Genomic DNA, 26386 nt, shown 5'->3' on the forward strand with positions numbered 1-26386 from the left:
GGGGACAACCTCCACCTGCACGGATCACCCATAGCTTCTTACTCTTAGTACTCGTAAATAATATCATCGTTTCATGTGAACGCTAGACGAGCATACTTCATGATGAACCTTCAAGGTATCTTGACCTCTCTCTGATTGATGCATTGCCAGCTCAGCGCGAACGATGACCTCCTCGAAGCTACCCCCTCCACACGTCCGAGCCTGGTATTTCTACTCGTTCGCCGCAGAGGTCTTCTCAGCGTGCGCTCTGGTGAGTCGAATGAGCTTTGTCCACTAGGAGATCCCTTCTTCTGACTTGCAATTGGCTGGTATAGGCTATTTTCTTACCTATCACTTTGGAACGTGAGTACCTTGTCCCCGTTGCATCCACCTAGATGGCAAGTCCAGCTAACAGAATACTCAATCCCATAGAGCTGGCGAAAGAAATAGGATCTTATGCTCCTGATTACACCGAGCCTTGTAACATAGCCAGTGAAGCAGACGATGGAGCTGGAAGGATATGTAAAGCACATATTCTGGGGGCATGGGTAGATCCTGCATCTTTCAGGTGAGTGATCTCAGCTGACAACTGGGTGCTACTTCTAATTGACAGCTGATTGCTCGGTTCATCACGCAGTATGTACGTCAAATCTGTAGCTGTGGCTGTACAGGCGGTCTGTATCATATCTATAGGTCCATTGGCGGACTCTCGTGAGTACGAAAGATCCCTTCATGTCACAACGAGTAGTCTTTGCGTTATCATACGTTACTCTACCCACATCTATGTGGAACGAAAGCTTGCTGAGGTATAGCTCACCACATAGCATACTGGCGCAAACGTCTCCTGTTCATCTTGACTTACACCGGATCATTCTCAGCTATCCTATTCATCCTGTTCCCTTCGACTTCTAGCGCTCCATTGGTTCTTCTCGCGGGTCTCCTCTTCATCGTCGGCAATACGACCTACTCTATCGGTACGGTATGCAGTAACGCCTTCTTGCCTGTCTTAGCAAGGGAAGATGAAGATGTGCAAAAGGCTCTTCAAGAGGCCAACGTTGTTCGATCCGAGGATGAAGATATAGACGATATGGCCGGGTATAGAAGAGCAAGTTTAGATCAAGAAGCGAATAATGTCGTTCCCAGTGGACTGGGTCCAGCAGTCCGAGCAATCTCAGCTGAAGATCTGGCAGAATCCGATCCTGTTGACACCACCTCGTTGCCAAAGTTTATGGGAAGAAAAACGCATTATGAGACATTATTATCCCTGACAATCTCAAGGTTATCTTCTGCTGGTACTGCCCTTGGTTTCTTATCGGGCGTATCTGCATTGGCGTTACTCCTCATACCGGTTATACTGTTGAAAGGAAGTACTTTCTCTCTGAGATTGGCAATCGCTCTGAGCGGGATTTGGTGGGCGGTCTTCACGATACCAAGTTGGCTTGGATTACCTTCTGGAACCAAGGAAGATGCCAACAGAACAGAAAAGAAGAGTTTCAAAGAAGCTTGGAAACGGATTGGGAGCTTGATTAGACCTAAGGAAATTAGAAGTTTACCGAATTTGTATTTGTTCTTGTTCGCTTGGATATTCTTATCTGACGGTGAGTCGAACTATCTATACTTGATCTTCCATAGTTTGGATGGTCTGCTGCTAATCGTCTGCTTTATTTATGCTCGAAGGATTCCATACTATCACCTACACCTCTATATTATTCTGTAAAAGCGTGCTATCATTCTCACCTTCGGAAATTATCCTCATCGGTATCCTAGTTCAATTTGCAGCTATAACGTCTTCAATCACCGTACCGAAATTACAACATCGTCTGACCAAGACCAATTTCAAGATTCTGTTTATGGCTGTGTTAGCAGGTGGATTGATACCTATATATGCCTGTGTGGGGTTGATGCTGGGCTTGAGGGTTCTAAGCACTAAAGGGGAGATGTATGTTTTAGCTACTTGGTTCGGTCTGGTGAGTCAACTTGCTTGTAAATCTTGAGATGTATGTATCATTGCTGACCATTTTGAACGTCTTTAGGTATTTGGTCCTTTCTTAAGTTATTCGAGAGCAGTCTACACCGAACTAATCCCACCTGTAAGTAGCATCTCAAGTCTACTACACTTGACATGTATTCACATTAACATATTGGGATCGCTTAGGGTCACGAATCCACCTTCTTCTCCTTATTCGCATTTACCGACAAATCAGCTTCCTTTGTCGGTCCAGCCGTCTTGGGGTTAATCGCAGACCTGACTGGTAATTTACGGTACGGATTTATATTCTTGTTGATCATGTTGACTGTGCCTATACCTGTGTTACTGAGAGTCAGTGTTAGAAAAGGTAAAGAAGATGCTCAGAAGTGGAGCGAAAGTAAATTAGCAGTGAGGGAAGACGATGAGGAGATTACTGGATTGTTAGGTGCTTCTTGAGATATTGAGGTTATATCGTAAGATCTAATCGGAAATAGGGGATAGCTGTTGTAAAATATTGTTCGGATTGAATGCAGCTTTTGGAATATTCCATACATACTATAATCATTGTTGAATCGTCAGATAATGCATGGGTTGATACAGTAAAGCATGGCAGAGCATCAAGTCAAAGTAAGGATTCAAATTGACCTAGTCCTTTGACGAGCTAATCTTCATCTTCATCCGAATCTACTATCCTTTTCACCTTCCCCACCACGCCTGGTCTAGCAGTCGAGGGTGGTATTGATTCATCCTCATCTTCATCATCATCTTGAACATCCAGAGGAGCAAGAGAAGGTCTTTTTCTTCTTCGCGTTGGGCCATCTTCCTCGTCTTCCTCATCACTCTGCATCAGTACGTCCTCCTCTTCGTCTTCATCATCCAGTCCGTCGATAACCTGTGATGAAGGCGGTAAAGACGATCCACCCATCTCTATCTCCTCATCCTCATCCACACCTATTTCTTTATCCTTTCCTTTCCCTTTCCCTTTCCTCTTCCTTTTCTTCGTTCCATTACTCATCATTACATTCCCCTGCTCTTTCGCCAGAGCATTCATCTCATCTCTCAACTGTTGTTCTCTCTCAAAGAACGCACGGGTGATCTCCGGATCTTCATCATCTGAATCTTCGATGAACGCCGCAGACTTATAAATTTGCATCTCTTTGACTTTCTTTACTCGTTTCTTCTTCGCTTTGACCCGTCTGACGAGTTCTCCAGTATCTGAATCCAGTTCCATCTCAGATAATCCTGGTGTGCCGGATGACGAGCGCTGACGACGTTGTCTTGGCGGACGACGTCTTCTTAATAAGTCTTTAGGATCCTCTGCTAAGTCCGGCGGACAAGAGAGGTACTGTTTCAATGCTCCGAGTGAAGTTGAGAGGGAAGAGGGGATTCTGAAAGAAGGCATGAACCATTTGGTCGTTTCTTGTCCTTGACCTTGTCCGGCTGAATCCGCTTGAACTGAAGGGAGATCCTCAGGATGGACCATGTCGAATGCGAGTAGTCGAAGCATTAATCGGAAATGCGAATCTTTGGTTACCGCCATTTTCAGTGATTCGGTCGGAGGATCCAAATCTGTAAGAATGCGATTATGTGTATTCAGATAGGAATCTTCCGTACATTTGCCGGCCTCACTCACCAAACTGAGCAAATTTCTCAATAGCTGCTTGACTTGGCCCAGCAAAGTTCCTAGGTCTCCTTTCATCGTCATCATCATCGCTATCGTCAGCTTGGCGTAAGGCAGCATCTTCTCCATCTGTAGAGATGACCACCTCCGTCCTGGCCGCGAGCACTGTCTCGAGAATCTGAAAATGGAAACGTCAGTATACACCAACATAATACGAATGATACCGTTGATAACCACGGATGCATCTCTGGTGAGATCACACATTCGACATGAGGTGACAACTCACTTCTATGATCCATTTGATCCAATCTTCATGTTCCTCTTTCAACAAGATAGCCACAGTGATTTCCATCTGCTTGGACCAAGATAATTTCTTATTCTTCTTAAACTCAATTTCCGCTTGACCCATCTATAACGACAAACACAATATACGAATCAGTCGAGATCCTTTTCATCGTCGGAGAGTACCATCCAACTGACCTTTTCTTGTATCCTCTTCCGCTGTCCACCCATGCCATCATCACTCTCATCATCGCTCTTATAACTGCTTATATCCTTCCATTTACTCCTCGACTTACTTCCGAACGCTTCAACAATCAAGAATGGATCTTCGGCGACCCTCTTGAAGAATTTTCGAAGTACAAAATTGATCAATTGCGATAGATCTTTGGAAGAGTCCGCTTTGGGCAGGGTATGGGATGAATCAACTATCTTTCGGAACAGGTTGAGAGTCGAAACCTACAAAGCATTTTTCAACATTTGTCATGTTAGGCATGGAGATAAGGCAATATAATTCACCTTAAAATACAACCCCTCGGCTTGAGCTTTGATAACCTGTCTATGCATCAACCCAACAACTCTCTTCATCTGCTCGGGATCATCAAATTCTTGAAATCTGGATAGATACGATAACAGAGTGTTGGTAACAGGTTCCGAGGCGAATCTCTAAATACAATAATTGGTTATCAGCTGATAAGGCCATGGTCATGGTGACTATATCAACTAAAAGACCGACCTTTTCGAATGTCTTGAATGTGAAAGCATGTTCAGCATAACTTGGAGCTTCTTTATCAGGTTGAAGGGCTTCTTCCTCCTCATTTCCATATTCCTCTGGCACACCACTACCATCAGGACTCGGTTCGGTGGACTGTTCAGCTTCCTTCCGCTTCTTACGTGCCGCTTTTCGTTTACGTATGAACATGAATGCCTTGTTTTTCGAATACTTCTCTAACATCCTCAAGAGGACATAAGCGAAATGTATCACCGAGTCGAGATACCTATCAAACGAATACATGGTCAATTGGTTTCAGCCACTGTACGTGTGTTGAATGAGCTCACGCGACAGATTGGTCCTTGTACTGCGATATCACCGAAAGTGACGAATCAAGGATATCTCCATTGTAGTACAAGTTGTCCTGGACGATTTCGGCAACTTCTACATCCTCTTGTTCGCCTGACATGGCCATTGCGTCCAGAAGCAATAACTATAGAATAGATCAAGTTGTTAGTTGTTGCCTCCAGGCCTGAGCCAATGGGTAACTCACAACTTGTGTGAAACAGTCTAAACTAGCTTGCAACTCCGTCCAAGCAGGTGGCTACACGATTTTGTCAGAGCCTTCCATCTCTATCGCCCTAACAGCGTGAAACGTATACTCACCTTATCATCCATCGAACTCTTCATTCGGGAAAACAACCACCTTATCGAATCCATCTCTGCCATCTCAGCCACCAAGCCAAGTGACAGTCCGTATTCCTTCTTTCCCTTCTGTTCTTCTTTGTGCCTCAGGACCAGCAGATACTCAATAAAGAATCGTGTGAGGTAAAACGTTCGTACGTTATCAGCAGGTCGGATCTTGCTTCTTTCCATCCGTATATCACGTAAGATCGATTGGAAGAAGGCTATACAATTGTGAACGTAAGCTGGTATCCCCCGTCGGTCTCGGGATTGCGGAGCTTACTATTGAAACATGATTCTATGAATGATTTCGCTAGGGATTGCAATGCTCTCATCGCGTCTGGACTGAAATTGATTATTTGGGTCAATTCATCCTACACACAGATACATATCAGCTCACGATGCCACTTTTCACGAGGGGTAAGGTAAGTTGACTTACCACTTTCTTAGCTTTCTGCGCCCTCTTTCGTTTCACTTCGTCTAATATCGTTCCTGCATTAGCAGCGATTGCATTCTGCTTGTGCAATATTACTTTTTGTTCGCCCTATCACCATGCACATCTTCAGCTCTATCGTATTGCTATGATGGAAATGGAAGACGACTAACAGCTCGTACGGCAACGGTAGTCCCGAACCGCGAATGCCTAGTCATTCCCACTTTCGATACCAGAGCTTTCTGCCTTTTCTCAGCATCAAGTAACTTTGATAAGTTTTCCAGTGGTGCCTAAGTAGAAGTATATTTCAGCCAATGCTTAAAGAATGATCACGCATGTCGAGCTGGTTGACAAGTTGTACTCACTCTTTCTTGATCCTGACCCAATTCTTTCGGTTTGACCGACCTAAATATCAGATGGAGTATATCCAACACTAACACGTTGAAAGGATTGAAATCCGATTTATCTGCGCATGACGCCAGTGTGAGAAGCAATTGGAAATAAGTGAGTTTATTGAGTTGGAGAATTAGCGTTGACTAGCATTGAATACAGAACAGTCAGCTATGCAGTGACGAGGTGATTCAGGTATAGCTGATGATCTTACTTGTAAGTTCGCAAATTCTTCTTTTTCACCTGTAGCTGTACCTTCTGCCACCGTATCTTTGATAGCCAGCAAATTTCGTACGACATGTAACCCAAGCGAGATGATCCTCTCGTCTTTCTCATCTCTTTGGTCATTATCAGCTTTTCTTCTCTTGTCCCTTGAATGGAAATTCAATGACAACCCAGCTGATCAACTCACTTCCTAGGTTTTGCCAAACTTGGCAACATTAGAGCCAAAAGACATCTCAATGGTCCACTCGTTTGTAGGATCATAGCTTTGTATTCTAATTGAGCTCGCAATAACGATGCGTAATCCGTTACTACGTCTGGTTCATCTTCCATCTCTTTCAATTCGGATGCCACGTCTATAGGCCAAGTGAGAGCCGCGATGAGGTCGCCTGGGTTGACAAGTCACCATATATGAGAATCAGCTCTCTGTGCATCATCGTACACTTTACGAAGCAACCGTGTTGTGATTTGGGTAGTTGGAGATAGGATATGCAGCAGACTCACAAGCTACAAGTGCGACTTTCCTACCCCAATCTCCTCTATCAGTACATTCCACCAAAAGCGCTATCAGTTCCCTCATCAGACCCGCTTTGGCCATACATCTCGCCACAGTCCTCTCATCATCTTCATCATCTTTTCTCCATAATTTCTTCAAGTCTTTCAACACTCCCAAAACACTATCACCAGGTCTATAAACAGTTTCGAATTTTCCGGATCCAGGACTTGTCTCGATCTCTTCGTATCCTCCCAGAGCAGCTACCAGCGATTGAACAGCTGGAAGGAATATTTCATATCTGTTGATGGGCTCTTGATCTATCGAAGGGGACAGTCGATCGATATCAAGGTCGAGGTCGAGGTCTTTGTACGGGTCTTGAGAGAGCGACGGACCGGGGGAGTAGGTGTAGCTCATCCTGGACGGACGAATGGATGCTATGGTTTCTGCGCCTGGACAACCAGGTGAGGCATAAACTGGCACAGCGATATTGAGGAAGTCACTTGAGATTCATGCAGAGAACAGATGATGAACATTGATTTTGCAGAGGCAAGACGCGTTCATCTTTCGATTTGAGTGAAACGCGTTGGATGCAAAATTACGTAAGGTCTCATCTCAAGAGCTCTCGTTGACAAAAGTGAATTAACAGGAAATGGGAGAGAAAAAGAATCAAGTCGGTATATGCATTGAAAATCACTCTCGTGTACATGGTCATATATAACGCTAGTGCATTGACAGTGACTGACTGTATCAGACTCTCGATGTCGTTTGCTATATCTGTCTACGCCCTACATTGGTTTTCTCGCTTTGGCATCCTCCAAGAAAGTTTGTAAATCCATCACCCAAGGGAAAAAAGCTCTAGTCCTTTCAACTCTAGCATCATTCTCGTTGAACATTATGAACTACAGTTTCGAATACACCGTCAGCTGATCTGATGTTGATCTTGATATCTCACGTTCACAATTAACTCACTTTTAACATTTTCATCTTTTCTTCCGACATCTCACTGTTCATTTTCTTCTCCCTCTTTCGGAGATCTTCACCTGTTACCTTCTCCCACACATGCATCCAATCTTGTGGTGATCCCTCATATCCACTCAATCCAATAATCTTTCCTTCAAAATAGGCAGGATTTAACAAAACCTCAGAGACCGCTCGTCCGATATCGCTACTTGCGATCCCCGATTTGATCAATTGCCTAGGCCAGAAATGAGGTATGGCGTCTGCGTATCCTGGGAAGAAGAGATTTTCGAGGAAACCAACTGGTCGAAGGATAGTATATTTCACGAAAGAGGAGATGAGGTAGTCTTCAATGACCTTTTTAGCTTCGATACTGCCGAAATAAAATAAAAAAATAAAAAAATAAAATAAAAAAAAATCAGCTCATCGGATCTTATAGTAGATATTATGAAGGTGATAAGTGATGTAATATAGGTATTCTAGGGCTGTACTTACGCTTCTATTCCCGTAACATCCTCTCTGTGCCCACTGAAATCGGTACTTGAAAATACCAAATAGCCCACTCCCGATTTTCCAGCTAGATCTATCATCTGTTTCCCCTCCTTGATTTGATCTTTGGCATCGAAGCCTACAGGGGCGAAGAAGACCCCATCTACCGTTCCGTTGACCTGAGCAAATGCCTTCTCGGGATCCGAAGAATCCCCTTGGATCACTTGAACGTGAGGTAAGGTCGCGAGAGATTGAGCTTTGGCTGACGAAGGGTCTCGAGTGATAGCGTATATGATGTTGTCGGTGCCGGACTTGGTTAACCACTGTAAATGAAGGTCGTCTGTCAGTATACGTGTATCAGAAGGAGGAAATATAGATAGAGGACAGCACTCACTTGTACAGCCGCCGAGCCTTGTTTACCTGTAGCACCGAAGATTACAAAGTTCTTGCCTTGAGATGACATGTTGATCTGATGAATTGAAAGTGTAATTGGACGTGAGAAGTAAGAATATCAAATGGTCGACGAAGGCACGTACGTTCTCTTTGATAAGGGACAAAATTAGCTGAACTTGGTTTAACTGAGACTGACTTGAAGCGACTTCTTTGAGGCAAAAACCTTTCTTCACAGCTCATTCAGCCGCCATCTATTTATACCTTTCCTTCGATAAGCTCGGCAATGACTCGTAGCAAGTTGATGGGCCGAGGCTGTGTTGATAGTCGAAGTAAGCACCTTGGTGATAGCTGATTCATCATGATACCATTGACGAAGAGATCGACCAAGGTGGGCTAAGCTTGGACTTGAAAGAGTCCCAGATCTCGGAGATACCCTCGGCTGTAAGCTGTATTCCCGTTACGACCGAGGAACTAAACCAGAAGATAATCACGATGCTACCTGATTGAGTCAGCGGGTATTTGGGTCCATAGCATGTCAAGGAGGTGATGTCGGTGTCTCCTCCGTTCTCTACAGTGCATCCTTGACGATGATGTCTGTCTATGAGAAGGATGAAGATTAAGGATGAATGATATCGAGGTGAATGAATGTTGTAATATATGATGCGCACGGGCACCTCCACCTTGAGTTTGAGATTCAAAGATTAATTTCAGATTTCATCGTGAACCTGTCGTTTTATCAGATATCCTTGAATCGATTACATCCATACCATCAAGCACAAGATAGTCAACGCAATCCTCAATGATATAGCACCAATCATCTCTCTCAAGTACCGTACCAGCCATTCTGCTTTTCAAGCGATCCACGTCTTTCTCAGGCGTAAGCCTCTGCGCTCGTCTGTCTCATCGTTTCTTCACTACGACCATCCTCAAGATGGCCCCCTCGACAGAGACGTATCAGCCCAATTGGCACGTCAAAGCTCTGTCTGCTCCAGGTCCAGACACAGACTTGTCACTTCATGTCTCTTTTGATAATGCCAGGTTCCTCTTTGGCTGTGGGGAGGGGACACAACGGGCTTTCACTCAGAAACGAATGGGTATGCGGGGGTTGTCCGCTATTTTTGTGGGTAGCGGCGAAGCTAGATCGAGAGCTGGTTTGGCGGGTGAGCACAACGTCTCTCCATAGAAGCTAGTAAAGTTGTAAGAGAAATCTGATCGATGAGATTATGATATAGGCGTTTTGATGACTGCTGCAGATGGGGGAATCTCGAAGCTCGATATCGTAGGACCACCAGATATGTCACATTATCTTTCTACCTTGAGATCATCTGTCATTCGGTGAGTCATGATCTGCTATGAAACCTTTCTGATGGGCCACTGAAGCTGATAGCGTGATGTCTTTTGCAGTGACTCACTCACAGTGAATATGCATTCCTTCCCCCGCTCATCATCTCCTGGTGAATCAGTTGAATTATTCAAGTCTCCAAACATAACTGTCAACGGAATCGCTCTCATTCCCGAAACTCAACCTACCGCCGGACCTTCCTCGTCCAACTATATCCCTTTCGACCCATACTCACCTTCGTTTCGACCTAGCAGGTTATCACCATCAGACTCTCAGAAATGGTGCGATCAGATCGTAGGGGATATATTCCATAATGGACCAAAAGCTAGGGCGTCTAGGCGCCCTCCTCAGCCTCCTCCCCCTTCTTCAGACGGTGCGAAACCCAGATCAAGATCTTCCTCTCCTCGTCGGACAGCCAACCCTTTTGTCAATCCAGATGGGACGATATGCTCCTCCATACCCGATACGCGGTACCCCTTACCCTTGCCCTCTAGGGAAGATGTGGAAACTCAGATGGTATACATATGTCAAGCACCGGATGTAAGAGGGAAATTCAATGTGGAAAAGGCGAACCAGTTGGGTGTGCCAAAAGGTCCAGCAAGGGGGAAGTTGACGAGAGGAGAAGAGATTGAAGTGGACGATCCGTCTGTGGAAGGTGGGAAGAGAGTGGTCAAGCCGGAAGAATGCTTGGTTGGTGGAGGACCTGGATCTGTGAGTCGGCCATGTCTTCCCATTATGTATACACTTGATGATTCTGAACTCCATCGATAGGTCCTTATAGTAGTGAATTGCTCGGAACAGACGAAACCTGCATTACTCCAGAACACCTCGTTCCACAAATATCAGACCTCGAAAGCTCAAGCTGATGGAGTGGAACCCAGACATGTGCATCTTATAGTTCACAAGGTACCTAGAGCCGTCTGGGACACAGAGGACTATAAAGACTGGATGAAAGCTTTCGGTGAACGAACTCAGGTGAGTCACGGCGCAATGCCATCTTACATGTAGATACGACAACTGATCTTAGTATACATGGCGACCAGCACCTTATTGCGGATCCTGTCAACTATCCTGATCGGACGGTATTCAATTCGGCAGCGTGGAATACCCTCCAATTATCACTCGCCGATCCAGAGATATTCGTACCTCCTTTTGTTCAATCGCCTCACTCTCCCTGCATCAACTTGCCTCCCAATGCTTCCTTCCTCGTCGAAAACTCTTTCTGTCGGATGCATCAGCCTGCTCCGATGACTGTAGTGGAGAACCACGAGAAAGATATTCCATTCTTAATTACGTCCCTCGACGCGGAAGCTGCAAGAGAGACGATCCGACAGGATATGCCTGAATATGCCATCGCATGTGATCAAGCTCGACAGGCAATTCTATCTGATTCCAGATCGACCAATCCACCAGAACCTAAGATCGGAGATGCTATTACGATCACTACGTTGGGTACTGGAAGTGCCATACCTTCTAAATACCGGAATGTATCTAGTACGCACATCGATGTACCTGAATTAGGAGGTATATTGTTAGATGCTGGTGAAGGGACTTTAGGGCAAATGAGAAGAAGGTTTGGTCAACAGGGTATAAAGAAGTTGTTGGGAGAACTCAGAATGATATTCATATCGCACATGCATGCGGATCATCATCTGGGGTTGAACTCGGTACTAGAAGAAAGGTTCAAGGTGAGTTCATCAAACACCCTGTGGTCAATCAGAAATGATTGGTAGACTGATATAGTATGATGATGATAGCTTGGCATAACTTCCCCTTTATTCCTCATTGCACCTACCAACATAGCTTTGAACATGCAAGAATCAGCTTCATGGCAATATGCAGCTACTTCCCAAGCAGCTCTGGAAAATATAATATATATAAATATACAGAGGTTGGGATTCAAGATATTCAATCCAAAATTGAAATCCAGATCGAGGGAATCTTCCCCAGAGACTGTAAGCAGACCGGAAGATGCAGACATGGAGATGTATCAATGGGAGAAAGAAGGTTTAGAAGATCGAGAGAATGGAAGGAGAGTTTGGCCATTTTCCAATATTTATGGATTTTCTCCTTCTGCGTGAGTGGCAGCCTCCCAGTTTCATTTTATGTCAGCTAAAACCGTGGTTTTTTATATATTCAGGAGTCGAGATCATTGGAATGCTCTGCATAGACTTTTGGATGACATGTCGCTCAAATCCATATGGGCACCTGTAGTTCCTCATAGAGGCAGGGCTTATGGATTGGCTATTGAGCATTCGTCAGGATGGAAGATCGTGTAAGTCTACACTTTATTGTCGACTTCCATTGATATAACGTAATGTGATAAACCTGATTGACGCGATATATCATAGCTATTCGGGAGATACGAAACCTTCTGAAGAACTTGTTCAAGCTGGACAGGATGCTACTCTTTTGATACACGAGGCTACGTTAGAGGACGATAAACCTGATGTGGCGGCTGTAAAAGGTCATTCGACGTTCTCTCAAGCCATCGACGTGGGAAAGAAGTAAGTATAGCTTACTCCCATATGTTTTTTCTCAAAAGCTGACAAGGTAACTTTGTGTATCGTATAGGATGAAAGCCAAACATATATTGTTAAATCATTTCTCACAACGATATCCAAAACTACCAAAATTACCTACAGCACCTCCCCCAACAACGTCACAGGATGGTATCAACGGATCTTCAGAAGAGATACAACCTGTTGTCTCGATATCGTTCGATTTCATGTCGATCAAATTACGCGACATGTGGAAGATGGCCTATCACATGGAACCGTTAAGTCTGTTATTCGTAGAGACGGATGAAGATGGTGATGGAGAGACGGTAGAGGGTGAAGGAAGTGTTTTGAATGCTGTCAAGAATGATGTTAATCCGAGTTTGGATGGTGGTAAACTCAATGGACTGGATAAAGGTGGAAACAACAACGCGAATAAAAACAAGAACAAGAACAAGAATAAGAATAAGGATGATCAAGTACTCATCTCAGCGAGTCACTCTTCATCCGTACCTTTACCTAACGATGGGATTGTCAATCAGCAGAAATCGAAGAAATCATTGAAGCGAGAAGCTGCTAGGGCAGCTAAGCGACCTGCACCCAGTCCTAGTCCGACGAAGAACGAGGATCAACCTCTAGCGAAGAGAAGATCGACCGATTGTTCGACTATCTTATCGGGAACAGCCAATGGAGGGCAAGGCGAAGGGGCAGTGAACGTAGTGAATGAAGAAAGTGAGAAGATGCAAGTGGATGGATAGATATGACATCGTCATACATTGGTTCTTGTATACCGTCCCTTGTTCACAACACCTCTTACTATTTGACATTTTTGCGCATTCCACATATCTCATCCATAATGTACCGGATTCAATGCATTTACTACCTTCTCAACTACCTTACTGTACTGGGTGTATTCAGTGCACCCCGCTGGTTAGCAACACATTACCATGCTTGCTGTGCTGTTTTTCCACAGAATGTAATGTACTGCACGATGCCACATGTAGTATCTATCCATCGAAGAGCTTCGAATTGTCAATTCAATAACAATCTTCGGAAGTAACGTGGCCTTTGGGTTTAGGTTAGGTCAAATACGAAACGAAACATCATCACCAGGTAGGTGGCTGAATGATATTTGAAACAAAATAAAGATTAGTCATAATCGAAACGCCACTTTCGCACTGTATACTAGGGATTGATTACTTGATTGTCTCATTTCGATGAATGATGTATGCATAGGTCAAGTTAGAGACATCAAAAAGGACGATTCAGATTGACAGTTAGTTTTTGTGATTTCGTTTCAAGCATCATCAGAGTCATGAAGTAGCGCTGTGTTATGTTCGTATCCTCTCCAAACGTTTTGAGAAGATCTGAAGTGCGTGAGACATCTCTAACGATGATGATATGCTTATTGCTCTGCGAACCTACCTCAGGTGATTCTCGCCTGATCGAATTGGCAACACCCTTTTCTAAAGCTGATCACAAACGACATGTTGAACGATTGAACGAGACTTAGATCTAATCGATACACAGACTGATACATAATATATAAGTTGAAGTGATCTAGACCAGTTCCCTTCATCTGCAAATGTATTCAGACTGTAGACTGGAACATTTCCAGATACTTATCTGGCTATAACCTGTCATGAAGTATCTATCCCATCCGTATGAGAGTAACCTGATTGAAAACTGTAAACAGAACATGGTTAAACACGAATAGACTGTACTTCATGAGGTATTTCTTTTTCTCTTCTCATTCCACTTAAGATCAATTCAATCTAGGGTTCTTATCACATAAATACCTCCATTTTCAATTCCATTCTCTATCGCTTCGTTTTATTTGTTTATCTTCGTGGGAATCTTTTCCTCTTCTTCTTTCGCTACCACTACTACGACAACGCCTCTTGGTAATTTGTTTCAACATTCACGGCAGGTTTACCAAACGTTCAGTGAACTCAATCTAATCTCGGAGGTATTCTTACTATCAATTACTAGAAATACAGAAATACATATATATATATATACTTCTAAAGAACATCAAAGGTATCCAACATGTCCCGTACACTTATCACTCAGCATCTATCAACGCAAAACACACCGGACCCTTCGAATCCTACGGCTATACCCACATCTCTATCACTGTCTATTCCATTCTTCTCCCGATCATCTTCATCTTCTCAAACATACTCTACAGACCTTGATACTTCCTCATCGTCATATTCAGATATATCTCCTGGTCTAGGTATAGGTATCAACCCTAATTACCTTTATAACCCACAAGCTTCATCCCTCGACCTTAGAAAATCAACTTCATCTTCCAGTTCTAGATCATCTATTCGACCAGGATTGAAGAAAATGCCAAGTTGGAATAATCAGACGTGGTCACCCAGAACCTCTCAGGATGTATACATCCGACGTGCTTCCGAACAAAGCGAGTCATCTTCTCCTACAGATGGGGAATTTGTCTTTGACAGTGGGGCTAGCGGACATGGGAGAAGGAAAAGTTTGATTAATATTGATTTCGGGACTTGGAGTAAAAAACGTAAAATTATATTTTCGGGCAAAAGAAAATCACTTTCAATATCCAAACTGAAATTGAAATCGACTCTCACCACGACGAACTCGAATCCGAGTTCGGTTGAGAAATCAATACCGTTTAAGGATGAATCGGTTGCAGTCAAAACTACTCGTACGGATCAAGGTATGCAGGATATCATTTTCAGTCCTCTCCAGCGAGTTTGGGCAAGGACCGACGAACATGAACACGAAGATCTCGTAGATCGAACTGAGCGTCATCGTCGAGGATCTGATTGGCCTCCTACTCATTCGAGGGCAATGTATTTGGACCTAAGCGGAATACCCACTTTTACAGGTGAATATGATCAGAGCGAAGGAAGTGACCTGCTTCAACGATTCTCCAAATTCAGCTTTGGAAACACCAAGAATCAGGATCAAATCAATCAAATTCCTTCGGTAGTCCAGCTGGATGTAGAAGACAGAAGAGTAGATACACCGTTGGAAATGCCTGTGAGGCCTAGATTGAATTTACGTTTGAGGAAATCACATTCTTCTTCTATCCTTTCGCCTGTTTTGGATACCGAGGAAGAGGAAGAGGAGGTGAGGTACACATCTGGATCTGGTCGAAGCGACAACAAGCTAGAGAAAGAACAGTTCAATGATAATCGGAAGGACTCTCAAGCAGGAGTAAAAAAGGAAGCGCAAGGGCAGGAGCAACAGCAAGAGCAGGAAGAAGAATATTTCACACCTTGTTTCATTCCTTCTTCATCATTTATCAGTCTCAAGACCACTTATCCTACCAGATCCAACAATACAGTTCAAACTAGTAAGGGGTCAGTAGAAGTATCACCAATATTCGACTTATCGATTTTCTCACCTCGACCTGGATTACCCAACGCACCCGTTCTGAAAGGCATAATAGATACATTGCCCATCTCACCTCTGGAATTACCCTCAAGCTCAAGTATAAACTCTTTCGGATCTTTCAGAGATATAGCTTTATCGTTTCCTACACCAGTTCTATCTAAAGATCCACCAAGTTCACCAATCGTCATGCCTATACCACGAAAGGGAGTATCAGTACCTAATCAATCTATCGAATCTGTTCTGAATCCTTATCCTTGTAGTACCATCTATCGCAGATCTTCTCTAACCGATCGAAGACCCTCTAGACCGTCCACTACGATCGAAGGTATACCCACAACTCGAAGAAGAATGTCATTGATATTGAAACCAGCAATCTTACCTTGTCCTACCCCTCCTTCACTTCTTACTTCCCCCAAAACACTGGGAAGTGAATATATCCCACCTCTCTTCTCCCCCAGCTCTACTAGCCCCACTTCATCGTTGTTTGTTAATACCACGATTGGAATAGGAGGATTACCAAATAGGAGAGGAAGAGGTAGTTTGAAATTGAAATTGCCTCCTTCACATTTCGCCAATTCCACTGGACTAGGTTCCGGCCCTGAGAAAGATGAACAGGAAGAGGAGAAGGAAGTACATGTACCGACACCTGGTACGTTTGGGTTAGAGGGAGAGAAAGAAAGGTTTGGGAATGAAGGAATAAATGGGATTAATCCTTATTTTGCTTGAAGATGTTAGTACTGTATAATTAGAGGTGATAACGAGTCATTTTCACACCATCATGAAAGGCAGAGCCCAATTAGTATGTGATAGAGTAGTCAGTATATAGATAGATGAACATGATATGCATACAATTACCTGATACTACTATATCCCCTCGTTCCCAATACACGTCTAATCGTCACCAACGAGAGGTTGCCTTTCATCGCTGTGATGAGCGGTAGTAGTGTCCAGAGGATTACCAAAATCATCGATACCAAGTTCCCGTTGTCTTCTCTTCCATAACAGACAGATCACCTATTAATCATCATTCATTAGCTTATGCATCTACTCTCTCGCTAGCATGGTAGCTGACTCACCAACAATGCTCCCTGCATCCCCCCTGTAACAGCATAAGCCAACCAACTAGTCCAATTCGTTCCAGGTCTAAATACTAGACTTAACACGAACAACACACTTCCAGGTACCTGAATCGCCATCGTACCCAAACTCAGTGCACCGACAAGTTTTGAATGGTATGTACGGTATATCTGAGGTGCGTATTGTAATACCGCCAGGATCGTTCCTGAAACACCTAGGAAAGTGGCTAGGTACGATAGGAATGGGTGAGGGGGAACAGTGGAGGGAAGGATGAGAAGGAGAGAGATTGATAAGAGGAAAAGAAGTGATCTGGTTGATCTCAACTTGTAAGCATGATCCGTTTGAGGAAGTATACGATACTTACAGATGGAGGAATACGACTACAGCGAGAGTCACCGCCAATCTCCATTCAGGAGTGGTAGATACGGTGACTATGGGTCGGGGTACAGCGCTTTCCGACCTGCTTGTAACCGTCGCGCCATAGTCTCGATCTATCACGTCGGGCTCGAGGGGCATGACTCGTTGGTATTTGAGATGTTTAGGGAAGTAAGCGAGATATAATACCAGTCTAGCCAAAAGTTAGCTAAAGTACGTGTCGGTATTCGACAGCAGCCAGCTCACATGACGGTGAAGAGAAACCACTGTAAAGTCACTTGATAGAATCCGAGCAGTGATTCGAAACACCTCCCAGCGCTCTATACGAACACGCTTCAGTTGTACGAACTCCTTCGGAGTCCCGGTAAGCTGCAACTCACGATAGCCCTACAGCACCTGAACAACGGCCACTGCACGATAAGCAAGTTGAGCATTCCGGAAGCAGATGAAGTGGCTCCCAGGAGAAGATACCACTGATCAATTCAATGGTAAGCTAATTAAGGACTGAAAGGCATTGAGCGAGCTTACTGGCGAGAAGCCCTCTGATGTTTTGGTAGTGATGATACGCAGATGCTGCACAGACAGCCAAGTCAGCGAAATATGATCAGAATCGAACGTGAAGCATAAGTCCATAGCTGTGAAGATAAGAGATAAGGGACACAGCCTACCTGAGGAAGATAACTTATGATGAGCCCCGTGCAGAGTAACAGCGATAGTACGAGAGTCGGTACATCGTGTGTCTGATCGGGAGGTAAGCTATCAGCCTGTCGGTGCATGTTAAGCGGACCAGCTCACCGTAGGACACTCCGAGAGCGTTGAGGATTTTACCGTGTTGAACATGATCTTCCAGTCTACAACACAGAGTCAGATCCTAGTAGGATGGGGAAGGAAAACAAGCGTAAATACATGGGATGCATCCTTCAGTCAACATCAATGATCAGCAGTGCTCTATACCCGGGGATGTAGCTGTGTGGAGACCCCAAGCTAAGCCACGTGGTCACCACACCCAAGAAAGGCAGAGATGTGCCACATGTATGAATATGGGATATACCGCTAAACTCCGACCTACCAAAAATTCCCATTCCCATTCCTCTCGTGTGCTCGATGGGTGTCTTCAACATTTTCAACGTTATTTCACCTTGTCTTTTCTTCTCCTCATCCATCAAACCAAACCAAATACGACAAAACAAACAAAATGGCCCCCAAGAAAGTTAGAGCTCCTCAAGAGCAAGCTGCCGTCAACCTCGGTCCTAACGCCGCCGAGGGTGAGAACGTCTTCGGTGTCGCTCACATCTTCGCTTCGTGAGTTTGCCATATCGTATCGAAATCGAAGAATTACCTGACTGACCTTGGATGTATGTGATGGATAGCTTCAACGACACTTTCGTCCACGTTACCGATCTCTCTGGTAAAGAAACCATCTCCAGAGTTACTGGTGGTATGAAAGTCAAGGCTGATCGAGATGAATCATCTGTGAGTGTCGTTTCCACATTTTTTGACCTTTTCCACGGAGTTTTCGTTCCTTTCAAAAATATCGTAAATCATGTGCTAATCTCTCATGGTAATCTTAGCCCTACGCCGCGATGTTGGCTGCCCAAGACGTTGCCGCCAAATGCAAGGAAGTCGGAATCACCGCTCTCCACGTCAAACTCAGAGCTACCGGTGGTACCGGAACCAAGCAACCTGGTCCAGGTGGTCAAGCCGCTCTCAGAGCTCTCGCCCGAGCAGGTATGAAGATTGGTAGAATCGAAGATGTCACTCCTATCCCATCCGACTCCACTAGAAGAAAGGGTGGTAGAAGAGGTAGAAGACTCTAGATGTCATCCACTTCATTTCCCTTACTTTGTTGGATCACTTATATGGGAATTACAATTGGTTTTCGTCGTATTTGGTCGCTGCAGAGCACGCGATATTTGATATCTATTTTACCTTAGTATAGACTAGTAAATAGTTTTTATTGAGAGATGTCATTATCCCGTGGCTCGCTGCGTTCGTTCAGACGTGTTGATATTTTCAGTCCACAACAGCACTGATCAATCACTAACTTGGGTACACGCTTCCATGCGGCATTATTCATTATATCATTTAATCATTTACAAAAACATGACTAATCTACAGGTACAACAACTCAGATCGGTTCCTGCTGCATTCCTCCAAACTTTCCCTCATCACCTTCTCCGCTTGTCCCCTCTCTCCCCTACCACTCCCCACCCTCATCACCCTTCTCTTCATCCCACCTACTATCGTCCTCATCGCCTTTATCATCCTCGTAATACTCATCATCTTTGTCATCGTCCATCCTCATCAAACCTGAAGGGGCAGAAGAAGGACCACCAGCACCGCCCATTTTGAGTCCACGTAGAATATCACCGCTGAGAGAACTGTTGAGGTGTAGCTACAATGACAATGTAAGTCAGCTCCTGATTCGACGTGATGGATGATCTGGCGCAGATGACAGCTGACTAAAGTATTACTCACATTGGGTTTTGTTGGATCGATCCCTTTAGCTCGTAGTGCTATGGCACGCTGTTCTTGGCGGACTGCGATATATATGTCAAAGGGTCATCCTATGTAATAGAGATACATTTCTGTCTGATCCTAATCATCCACTGCTCTTGCATCTTGAATTCTTTGAATAATCTCTCTTTTCGTCCTCATTTGACCTGTGGCATCTTGATTTTCTTCTTCTCTTCCAGTCTTATCTTGCTGTAGCAGGTTCACCCAATTCTTCCTCCTTGTCTTCATCCTCATCGTCGTCATCTTCCTCTTTATCATAGTCTATCAACGCATCTAGCTCCAATTCGTTGTAGATGTCGATTTGATCGTTACCGTTCTTTTGTAGATTTTTAACCTGTCTCATGAAGGCTGATTTCTCTCTTAGCCTCTCCGCTCGTGATTCTTCGGGATTATCCCGAGCAAGTTCCAGCTCATTCACATAATCAGCTTGAGAGATCGGTTCCAGATTATCATCTTCCTCCTCTTCCTCATTATCCCGTTCTTCATCATCTGCATCTTCCGCTTGGCTCTCGACATCATGTGCAGCGGCAGTGACCATCCCTCTCATCTCCTCATCCTCATCCTCATCCTCATCCTCATCTTCATCCTCTCCATTTATTTGCTTTCCCTTCCCTTTGAATCTCTTACTTGGTCTTTCATCTTCATTCACCAACTCATCAACTTCCGATCCTAATTCGCTACTCTCTTGTTGTTCCCTTTTCCATCTCTCAATTTTGATCTGTTTTAATTCCCTCTTCTTCACCACAGGTGGTTTTTCCAACTCGTTCATCTTATCTAGATCTTCATCCGTCAACGTCCTCCATTCAGCTACGGTCTTTTTCGCCATCTCCGTCTGAGCAAATTCCAATAATCTTTTCTTGATGGTTGTAGGATGAACTTTGACTATTTGAGCAACTTCATCGGGAGTTCTGAGGAAGTTGGACATTCTAGCAGCGATGATCAGACAAGCACCGCATACTCCTGCTGGACGTCTACCTTGGGTCATCCAATCTGCTCTAAACCGCCTGACGAGCCTTGATGCGTCGGTGGCGATCAGATGGACCGTGGGACCGAAATCTAATTTATGGGCGAATCGGAGGTTGTATATCGCTGGATCGACTTCGGGCATTTGTTCGAGTAAGTGAAGGATTGAACGAAGTTTGAGATATGTAGCACCGAGTTCATAGACGTTTATCTATTAGTCCATGTGAAATATGATTAGTACTCGAGTATTGGTGGTACGTGGGAATGGTGATGATAATATGAAGGAGTTAGTGGAAAAGAAATCGTTTACTCACACTCAACCTCTCACTGAAATCGATCAACATATGAGCATCTTTACTCAACCTACAAGCAAGGTATAGACAACTGGCCACCACGTATTCTGTCCTTCTACCTCTATTGAACTTGTTATCTACCGCCATGGAGTAGAATCGCTTCGCTTTACCTGAGATGACATTGTTGATGTGCATCTGTCTAGCGACATTATCGATTTTGACGGCGCCTAAGAATACAGATCATCATTATAAGATGACAGTTGATGATTCACTTTGCAATACAAAGGTACAGGTAGTACGTTGAGGAAGAACCAAACTCACCAGATTGTTTGATCCCCTCGGTGTTCTGTATACCTTTCGCACCACTTCTCACACCCGCAAAACCAGTTTGGTTGTGTGCTACGAAAGCACCTTGGATATGTATACGACCTGATGAACCTTCTGCGAATCCTACTTCGGATACTAGTATATTTTCTTCTACGATCTGACCACAGGTATGACATCTGTTGTTGAGTCAGAGTCAAAAGACATCATCAGTCAATCATCGCAAGTCAACGCTTAGTTACCTAAAAAAGTCGATCATATATAGCTTTACTCACACTACGTTACCTGCACTGGGATCTGGCTGTAGATTGCCATCCTCTTTGCAGTGCGGACACTGCTTCACAGTTGACATTCTGTCTCCTGTCTTAGTCTGGGTTTGTTGATGCTGGGTTTGTTGATGCTTATCTTATCTATGACAGATGGGATCCCAATGTATGATTTTGAATAGGTGATGAAGTGAAAGAAAGGTTGATTAGTTTTGTTGTTTTGGTTAAAATTGTTTTGATGGACGGAGTCGAACCGTGGTTTATGTTGTACCCCCTTGGTGTACCCTGAAAGTGATCTGAAAATGGGAAGAGGGTGGGGTACCTTTTAACGATCGTTTGTTGTGTGCCGACGCGATTCAATCAGAAAACAACAACATCAATATTGGAAACTGGGTCCTTCATGGTGGTATCCCTCGATTACAGTTTATCTTCCAAGAGCATGCATGTGGATGCATCTGTATCAAAGAGGAGACTGAACTCATGTTGGTAGTGCACACTGTACATGCAGAAAAGCTGCATACCGATACCCTCCCTACGCAGGATAAAGAAATCGCGTACCAAAGTCACGTGATCCCAAACCCACTGTTAACATTACTCAACCACCGTTCACTGGTCCTCATCGATCCATTCCTTCTTCTTCTTCCTCCTTCAGTTCTCCTTGTTACCCTCAGTTAGACATCGTCCCATTTCAGCGGATCCACAGCTGTCTTTGCTGTGCGAACTTCCTCCTGACCTCTCATACATCCAGCAGTCATAGATCTCAAGCAATGCCTCGATCAACTTACACGGAATTCTTGCTGGGTCCCGAGCTGTATAAGAAAGTGAGGGAAACGAGGATACTGGTAGTGGGAGCAGGAGGAATAGGGTGTGAACTATGTGAGCTGAAACAATTCCCATATGACTTAATTGTCAATATCTCTCTACTCTATCACAGTTTCTTGTTAGCGGATTAAAGAGCTGATATCGTTTAATAATATGGCTGCAAAGTGAAAAACCTCGTCTTGGTCGGATTCGCAAATATAGAGATAGTGAGCTATCTCTTTCCTTCCTAATCAAGGTATCCGGTAGCTCACTCGCGTATACGTAGATCGACCTAGATACGATCGACTTATCCAACCTAAACCGACAATTCCTATTCCGTAAACCAGATATATCAAAATCCAAAGCACTCGTCGCAGCAGCTACAGCAAGGCACTTCAACCCTTCTTCCGGTATCGAGATTCACGCTAGACATGGGAATGTCAAGGATAGTGTCAACGATCTGGAGTGGATAAAGGGTTTTGGATTGGTCATGAACGCTTTGGATAACATGGGTATGTGTGCTCCAAATTCTACCATAGATCACAAAGCTGACGAGAGGGTCACGGTACTAGATGCACGAAGACATGTCAACAAGTTGTGTCAAGCTGCCAACGTACCGCTGATCGAATCTGGTACAGCGGGTTATCTAGGTCAGGTTACACCTATGATCAAGGTATGTTCATATCCATTGGCTATCGCTGTATCTGCATCGTCGAGAGCTGACAAGCGTATTCGGGCCGTAGGATAAGACAGAATGTTTCGACTGTGTAGTAAAACCTGCACCAAAATCTTTCCCTGTCTGTACCATCAGATCAACCCCTTCGGAACCTATACATTGTATAGTATGGGGCAAAACGTATCTTTTTGGGTCAGTTGGCCGTCAGATTTCTATAGTATCAGCAACCACGATCAGCTGACATATCTCATCTAATAGGAAGTTGTTTGGAGAAGATGATGAAGATATGGATACCGAAGAGTTGGACAAGGCAAAAGCTGGTGGAGAGAATGGTGAGCTATCGTGGGCATGAGGTTTTGTCTACTAGCTGATCTTGTGAATGAATCCAGCTGAAGAGATTGAGAATCTGAAGAAAGAAGCTGCGGCGTTTAGGGAAGTGAGGAAGAACTTGGGTGAAGAAGATGGACCTCAGCGTGTGTTCCATAAAGTGAGATGATTCGGAAGCGTTATGAGATTGGTAGAATAGCTGACATGCTCGTGGAATCAGGTATTCAATGAGGATATAAACCGACTGTTGGCCATGGAAGATATGTGGAAGAAGGAAGGAAGAGTCAAGCCTGTTCCTCTTGACTACGAAGGTATAATGAACGGCACTTTCGAAACTCCCCCTTTAAGGCATGCTGCCCAACAGACCAATGCGAATGGACAAGCTCAAACAAATGGTAATAGTGCGCAGAAGAAGGAAGGCTTGAAAGATCAGAGGGAATTGACTTTGAAAGAAAATCTGGAATTGTTCATTGATAGGTCAGCTTCATATATTGAGTCGTCCGGACGATAATAAGCTGATTATCTTTCACGATAATAGCTGTAAACGACTTTCTGCTCGGATTATCTCTCATCCCAATATCCCATTATCATTCGACAAAGACGATGATGATACGTTAGACTTTGTCCTTGCTACTGCAAACCTCAGAGCGACTGCTTATGGAATACCGAACAAAACGCGATTCCAAGTGAAAGGTGAGCTAACTTGTTCGAAGCAATGTGCATGCCAAAGCTGACACTTGACTCGCAGAAATGGCCGGTAACATCATCCCTGCTATAGCCACCACCAACGCCATCATCGCCGGTTTAATCGTCATGCAATCACTTAACATCCTTCGTCAACTTCCTCTTCCCTCTACCTCCAACGAAGCCTCGACATCTGCTGGACCAGCCATCAGAAATGTATACTTAAGAACCGATGCTATCAGACCATTAGGATATATGATACCTGCCAAGCCAGATCCCAGCTGTTCAGTATGTCGAGATGTCTATATCCCCCTGAAAGTCGATTTGACTAGATGTACTTTGGGTCTATTCGTCAATGACGTGGTAAACACATGGCTGGCTCAAGCTGAGTTCGAAGGAAAGGAAGCAGAGGATGAAGATGAGGTGGAATGGACGATATTTGAAGGAGGTAGACTATTGGCTGATCCTGATTTCGATGATAATTACGAGAGAACGTTGGATGATCTAGATGTTAAAAGAGGGAAGATGTTGACTGTTAGAGATGAAGATGGGAAATATAGACCGGTACACTTCAGTATCTGTGAAGGGTGAGTCAAATTGAAAACCTACTATACAACTCGATGTCTTGACCTGCAAGGAGACCTGGAAGTGAGTCGTGCTGATTATTTGCTATAGTGATGCACAATCAACACTTCCATACTCTCTCCCTTCTTCACAACCTTTCATCCCCCTCGCACCTGTCAAACCACAAGAAACTCAAGATGAAGGAGAATTTACGTTACTCGACTCGCTTCCTCCTGCTGGTAGTACATCCGTCAGCGAAGTTGCCCCTATATCGAGTAATACGGCGGCGGGCACCAAGCGATCTGCACCTGATGATGGAGATGTCAAGGATCTGACGGCAGAGGAAGAACAGACAAAGAAGAAGAGAAAGGTCGTGGCTGTTGATGAGGATGATGACTTTGAGATATTATAGAAAGTGGAACAGCTCAGTCAGTGGTGGTAAGTTGGCGAGGCGAGGCAATGTTGTTTTGAATGTTGATTATGACGACCGAGAGAGGAAGTTATATTTGTACATACAGCGAATATGCATTATATTATACATGAAGTAATATACATACAACCGTTGTTTTGACTTTCTGTTTGATGTGATTAATCAATCGAGATTCGTAATCAATCGATCTTCATCTGATCTGAGAATTGTATAGGAGCACAGTCTATTGTTCACCTATCATGGTCACCTCCCTACGACGCTCCAATCCAGCCCTTTGATACCTAACGAATCCACAAAGTCCCTCATGTAATCTACCAGATCTGAATAAGTCACATCACCATTGATCGAAACTGCATTGACCGGTCTTGAGGGATATAACTGGACTAACCACGGTTCGTTATTTTTGCTTTTTGTATTTTCGTTTGAAGGAGTGTGTGGTTTGTCGGGCGATAAGTGGGTGATGGAGAGATGTAATGTTATAGGATTAGGTGTAGGGAGAGGGAGGGGTAGGGGGATATGGAACAATTGGCCTGTAGAATAGTACGTATGAGAATGTCTAACGAGATTAAACATGGGGGTCAGCATGTTGTATGCCCTTGACTAGCGAAGTCGAGAGGATGAGTTGACTCACTCAAATCCCAAACTAGCTATGAAATCCTGCATATCCTCTTCATCTTCCATACCCAATATATCCAGACCTATCACAGCTCTAGTAGTAATTTCAGAATACTCTTGACTTCTCAATGGAGCAGATACATAACTTAGATTATGTACCCATCTACCCTCCTCATCTTTGCCTTTCCCTTTTATCAGTGAAGGTGAAGTGGGTGATTTGCGGGATCTGAATCTCAAATTTCGTAATTGACCTTTGACTATTGGATTGGAATTGGTATATATCCTGTCGATGAGTGATAATGGCTCGATATGGATTGAATGGAGGGAGAGGTGGGAGGTGAATTTGGATAAGAGCGAGGGAGGGAGGAGGGTGTAGAGAGTTGGTTCGAGTGAGGTTGATGATGATGAGGAGGAGGACATGACGCAGTGTAGATGAGATCTTGTAGGATGTTATATATACGGTTGGTCAGATCAGTTCAGTCGATAGTTGATATGACTTGAGTTGTACTTGCTATTATACTACCTACCCTGCTTCTCTCTCTTTCATGTCTAAAGATGTCTGTTTGGAATATAGTGATGTCACCATTTTCCTATCTGGCTGTGTTCCTGATCGTGTCGAGATTGAGGCA

The 26386-nt window shown here is 44.1% G+C and overlaps 10 protein-coding genes across 10 annotated transcripts; 5 read left to right on the plus strand and 5 right to left on the minus strand.

Annotated features, from left to right (window-relative positions):
- Positions 1-163: 163 nt before the first annotated feature.
- V865_004952 (uncharacterized protein) lies at positions 164-2404 on the plus strand (the record flags this gene model as incomplete). The annotated part of the gene is made up of 8 exons (XM_066228725.1): positions 164-250; positions 315-342; positions 412-547; positions 617-690; positions 804-1577; positions 1657-1946; positions 2013-2069; positions 2135-2404. 8 exons carry the CDS (start codon positions 164-166, stop codon positions 2402-2404), a joined length of 1716 nt encoding a protein of 571 aa, XP_066084822.1.
- A 205-nt stretch (positions 2405-2609) lies between these two features.
- On the minus strand, positions 2610-7199 carry V865_004953 (uncharacterized protein; the record flags this gene model as incomplete). Its single annotated transcript, XM_066228726.1, has 16 exons — positions 2610-3517; positions 3582-3747; positions 3856-3978; positions 4050-4307; positions 4368-4514; positions 4585-4846; positions 4908-5053; positions 5114-5164; positions 5227-5468; positions 5528-5618; positions 5684-5788; positions 5851-5967; positions 6043-6213; positions 6282-6405; positions 6480-6678; positions 6794-7199. The coding sequence occupies 16 exons, from the start codon at positions 7197-7199 to the stop codon at positions 2610-2612; spliced, it is 3516 nt and encodes a 1171-aa protein (XP_066084823.1).
- A 371-nt stretch (positions 7200-7570) lies between these two features.
- On the minus strand, positions 7571-8694 carry V865_004954 (uncharacterized protein; the record flags this gene model as incomplete). Its single annotated transcript, XM_066228727.1, has 4 exons — positions 7571-7684; positions 7755-8115; positions 8238-8554; positions 8626-8694. The coding sequence occupies 4 exons, from the start codon at positions 8692-8694 to the stop codon at positions 7571-7573; spliced, it is 861 nt and encodes a 286-aa protein (XP_066084824.1).
- An 861-nt stretch (positions 8695-9555) lies between these two features.
- Positions 9556-13222, plus strand: V865_004955 (uncharacterized protein; the record flags this gene model as incomplete). The annotated part of the gene is made up of 9 exons (XM_066228728.1): positions 9556-9784; positions 9857-9959; positions 10029-10677; positions 10738-10941; positions 11010-11654; positions 11724-12043; positions 12107-12241; positions 12318-12473; positions 12541-13222. 9 exons carry the CDS (start codon positions 9556-9558, stop codon positions 13220-13222), a joined length of 3123 nt encoding a protein of 1040 aa, XP_066084825.1.
- A 1291-nt stretch (positions 13223-14513) lies between these two features.
- On the plus strand, positions 14514-16571 carry V865_004956 (uncharacterized protein; the record flags this gene model as incomplete). Its single annotated transcript, XM_066228729.1, has 1 exon — positions 14514-16571. One exon carries the CDS (start codon positions 14514-14516, stop codon positions 16569-16571), a length of 2058 nt encoding a protein of 685 aa, XP_066084826.1.
- A 165-nt stretch (positions 16572-16736) lies between these two features.
- On the minus strand, positions 16737-18073 carry V865_004957 (uncharacterized protein; the record flags this gene model as incomplete). Its single annotated transcript, XM_066228730.1, has 7 exons — positions 16737-16859; positions 16922-17231; positions 17287-17490; positions 17544-17617; positions 17678-17770; positions 17826-17870; positions 17966-18073. 7 exons carry the CDS (start codon positions 18071-18073, stop codon positions 16737-16739), a joined length of 957 nt encoding a protein of 318 aa, XP_066084827.1.
- Positions 18074-18492: 419 nt separating this feature from the next.
- V865_004958 (40S ribosomal protein S14) lies at positions 18493-19114 on the plus strand (the record flags this gene model as incomplete). Its single annotated transcript, XM_066228731.1, has 3 exons — positions 18493-18599; positions 18668-18770; positions 18869-19114. 3 exons carry the CDS (start codon positions 18493-18495, stop codon positions 19112-19114), a joined length of 456 nt encoding a protein of 151 aa, XP_066084828.1.
- A 380-nt stretch (positions 19115-19494) lies between these two features.
- Positions 19495-21746, minus strand: V865_004959 (uncharacterized protein; the record flags this gene model as incomplete). Its single annotated transcript, XM_066228732.1, has 6 exons — positions 19495-19692; positions 19776-19837; positions 20019-20988; positions 21092-21297; positions 21392-21573; positions 21670-21746. The coding sequence occupies 6 exons, from the start codon at positions 21744-21746 to the stop codon at positions 19495-19497; spliced, it is 1695 nt and encodes a 564-aa protein (XP_066084829.1).
- Positions 21747-22427: 681 nt separating this feature from the next.
- On the plus strand, positions 22428-25124 carry V865_004960 (uncharacterized protein; the record flags this gene model as incomplete). Its single annotated transcript, XM_066228733.1, has 11 exons — positions 22428-22536; positions 22648-22688; positions 22748-22973; positions 23034-23134; positions 23205-23329; positions 23396-23469; positions 23527-23624; positions 23685-23941; positions 24003-24157; positions 24213-24735; positions 24824-25124. The coding sequence occupies 11 exons, from the start codon at positions 22428-22430 to the stop codon at positions 25122-25124; spliced, it is 2010 nt and encodes a 669-aa protein (XP_066084830.1).
- Positions 25125-25385: 261 nt separating this feature from the next.
- V865_004961 (uncharacterized protein) lies at positions 25386-26177 on the minus strand (the record flags this gene model as incomplete). The annotated part of the gene is made up of 2 exons (XM_066228734.1): positions 25386-25698; positions 25774-26177. The coding sequence occupies 2 exons, from the start codon at positions 26175-26177 to the stop codon at positions 25386-25388; spliced, it is 717 nt and encodes a 238-aa protein (XP_066084831.1).
- Between the last annotated feature and the right edge of the window lie 209 nt (positions 26178-26386).

The sequence above is a fragment of the Kwoniella europaea genome, chromosome 1 (genome assembly GCF_036810445.1).
Source record: "Kwoniella europaea PYCC6329 chromosome 1, complete sequence".
NCBI classification, from domain to species: domain Eukaryota; kingdom Fungi; phylum Basidiomycota; class Tremellomycetes; order Tremellales; family Cryptococcaceae; genus Kwoniella; species Kwoniella europaea.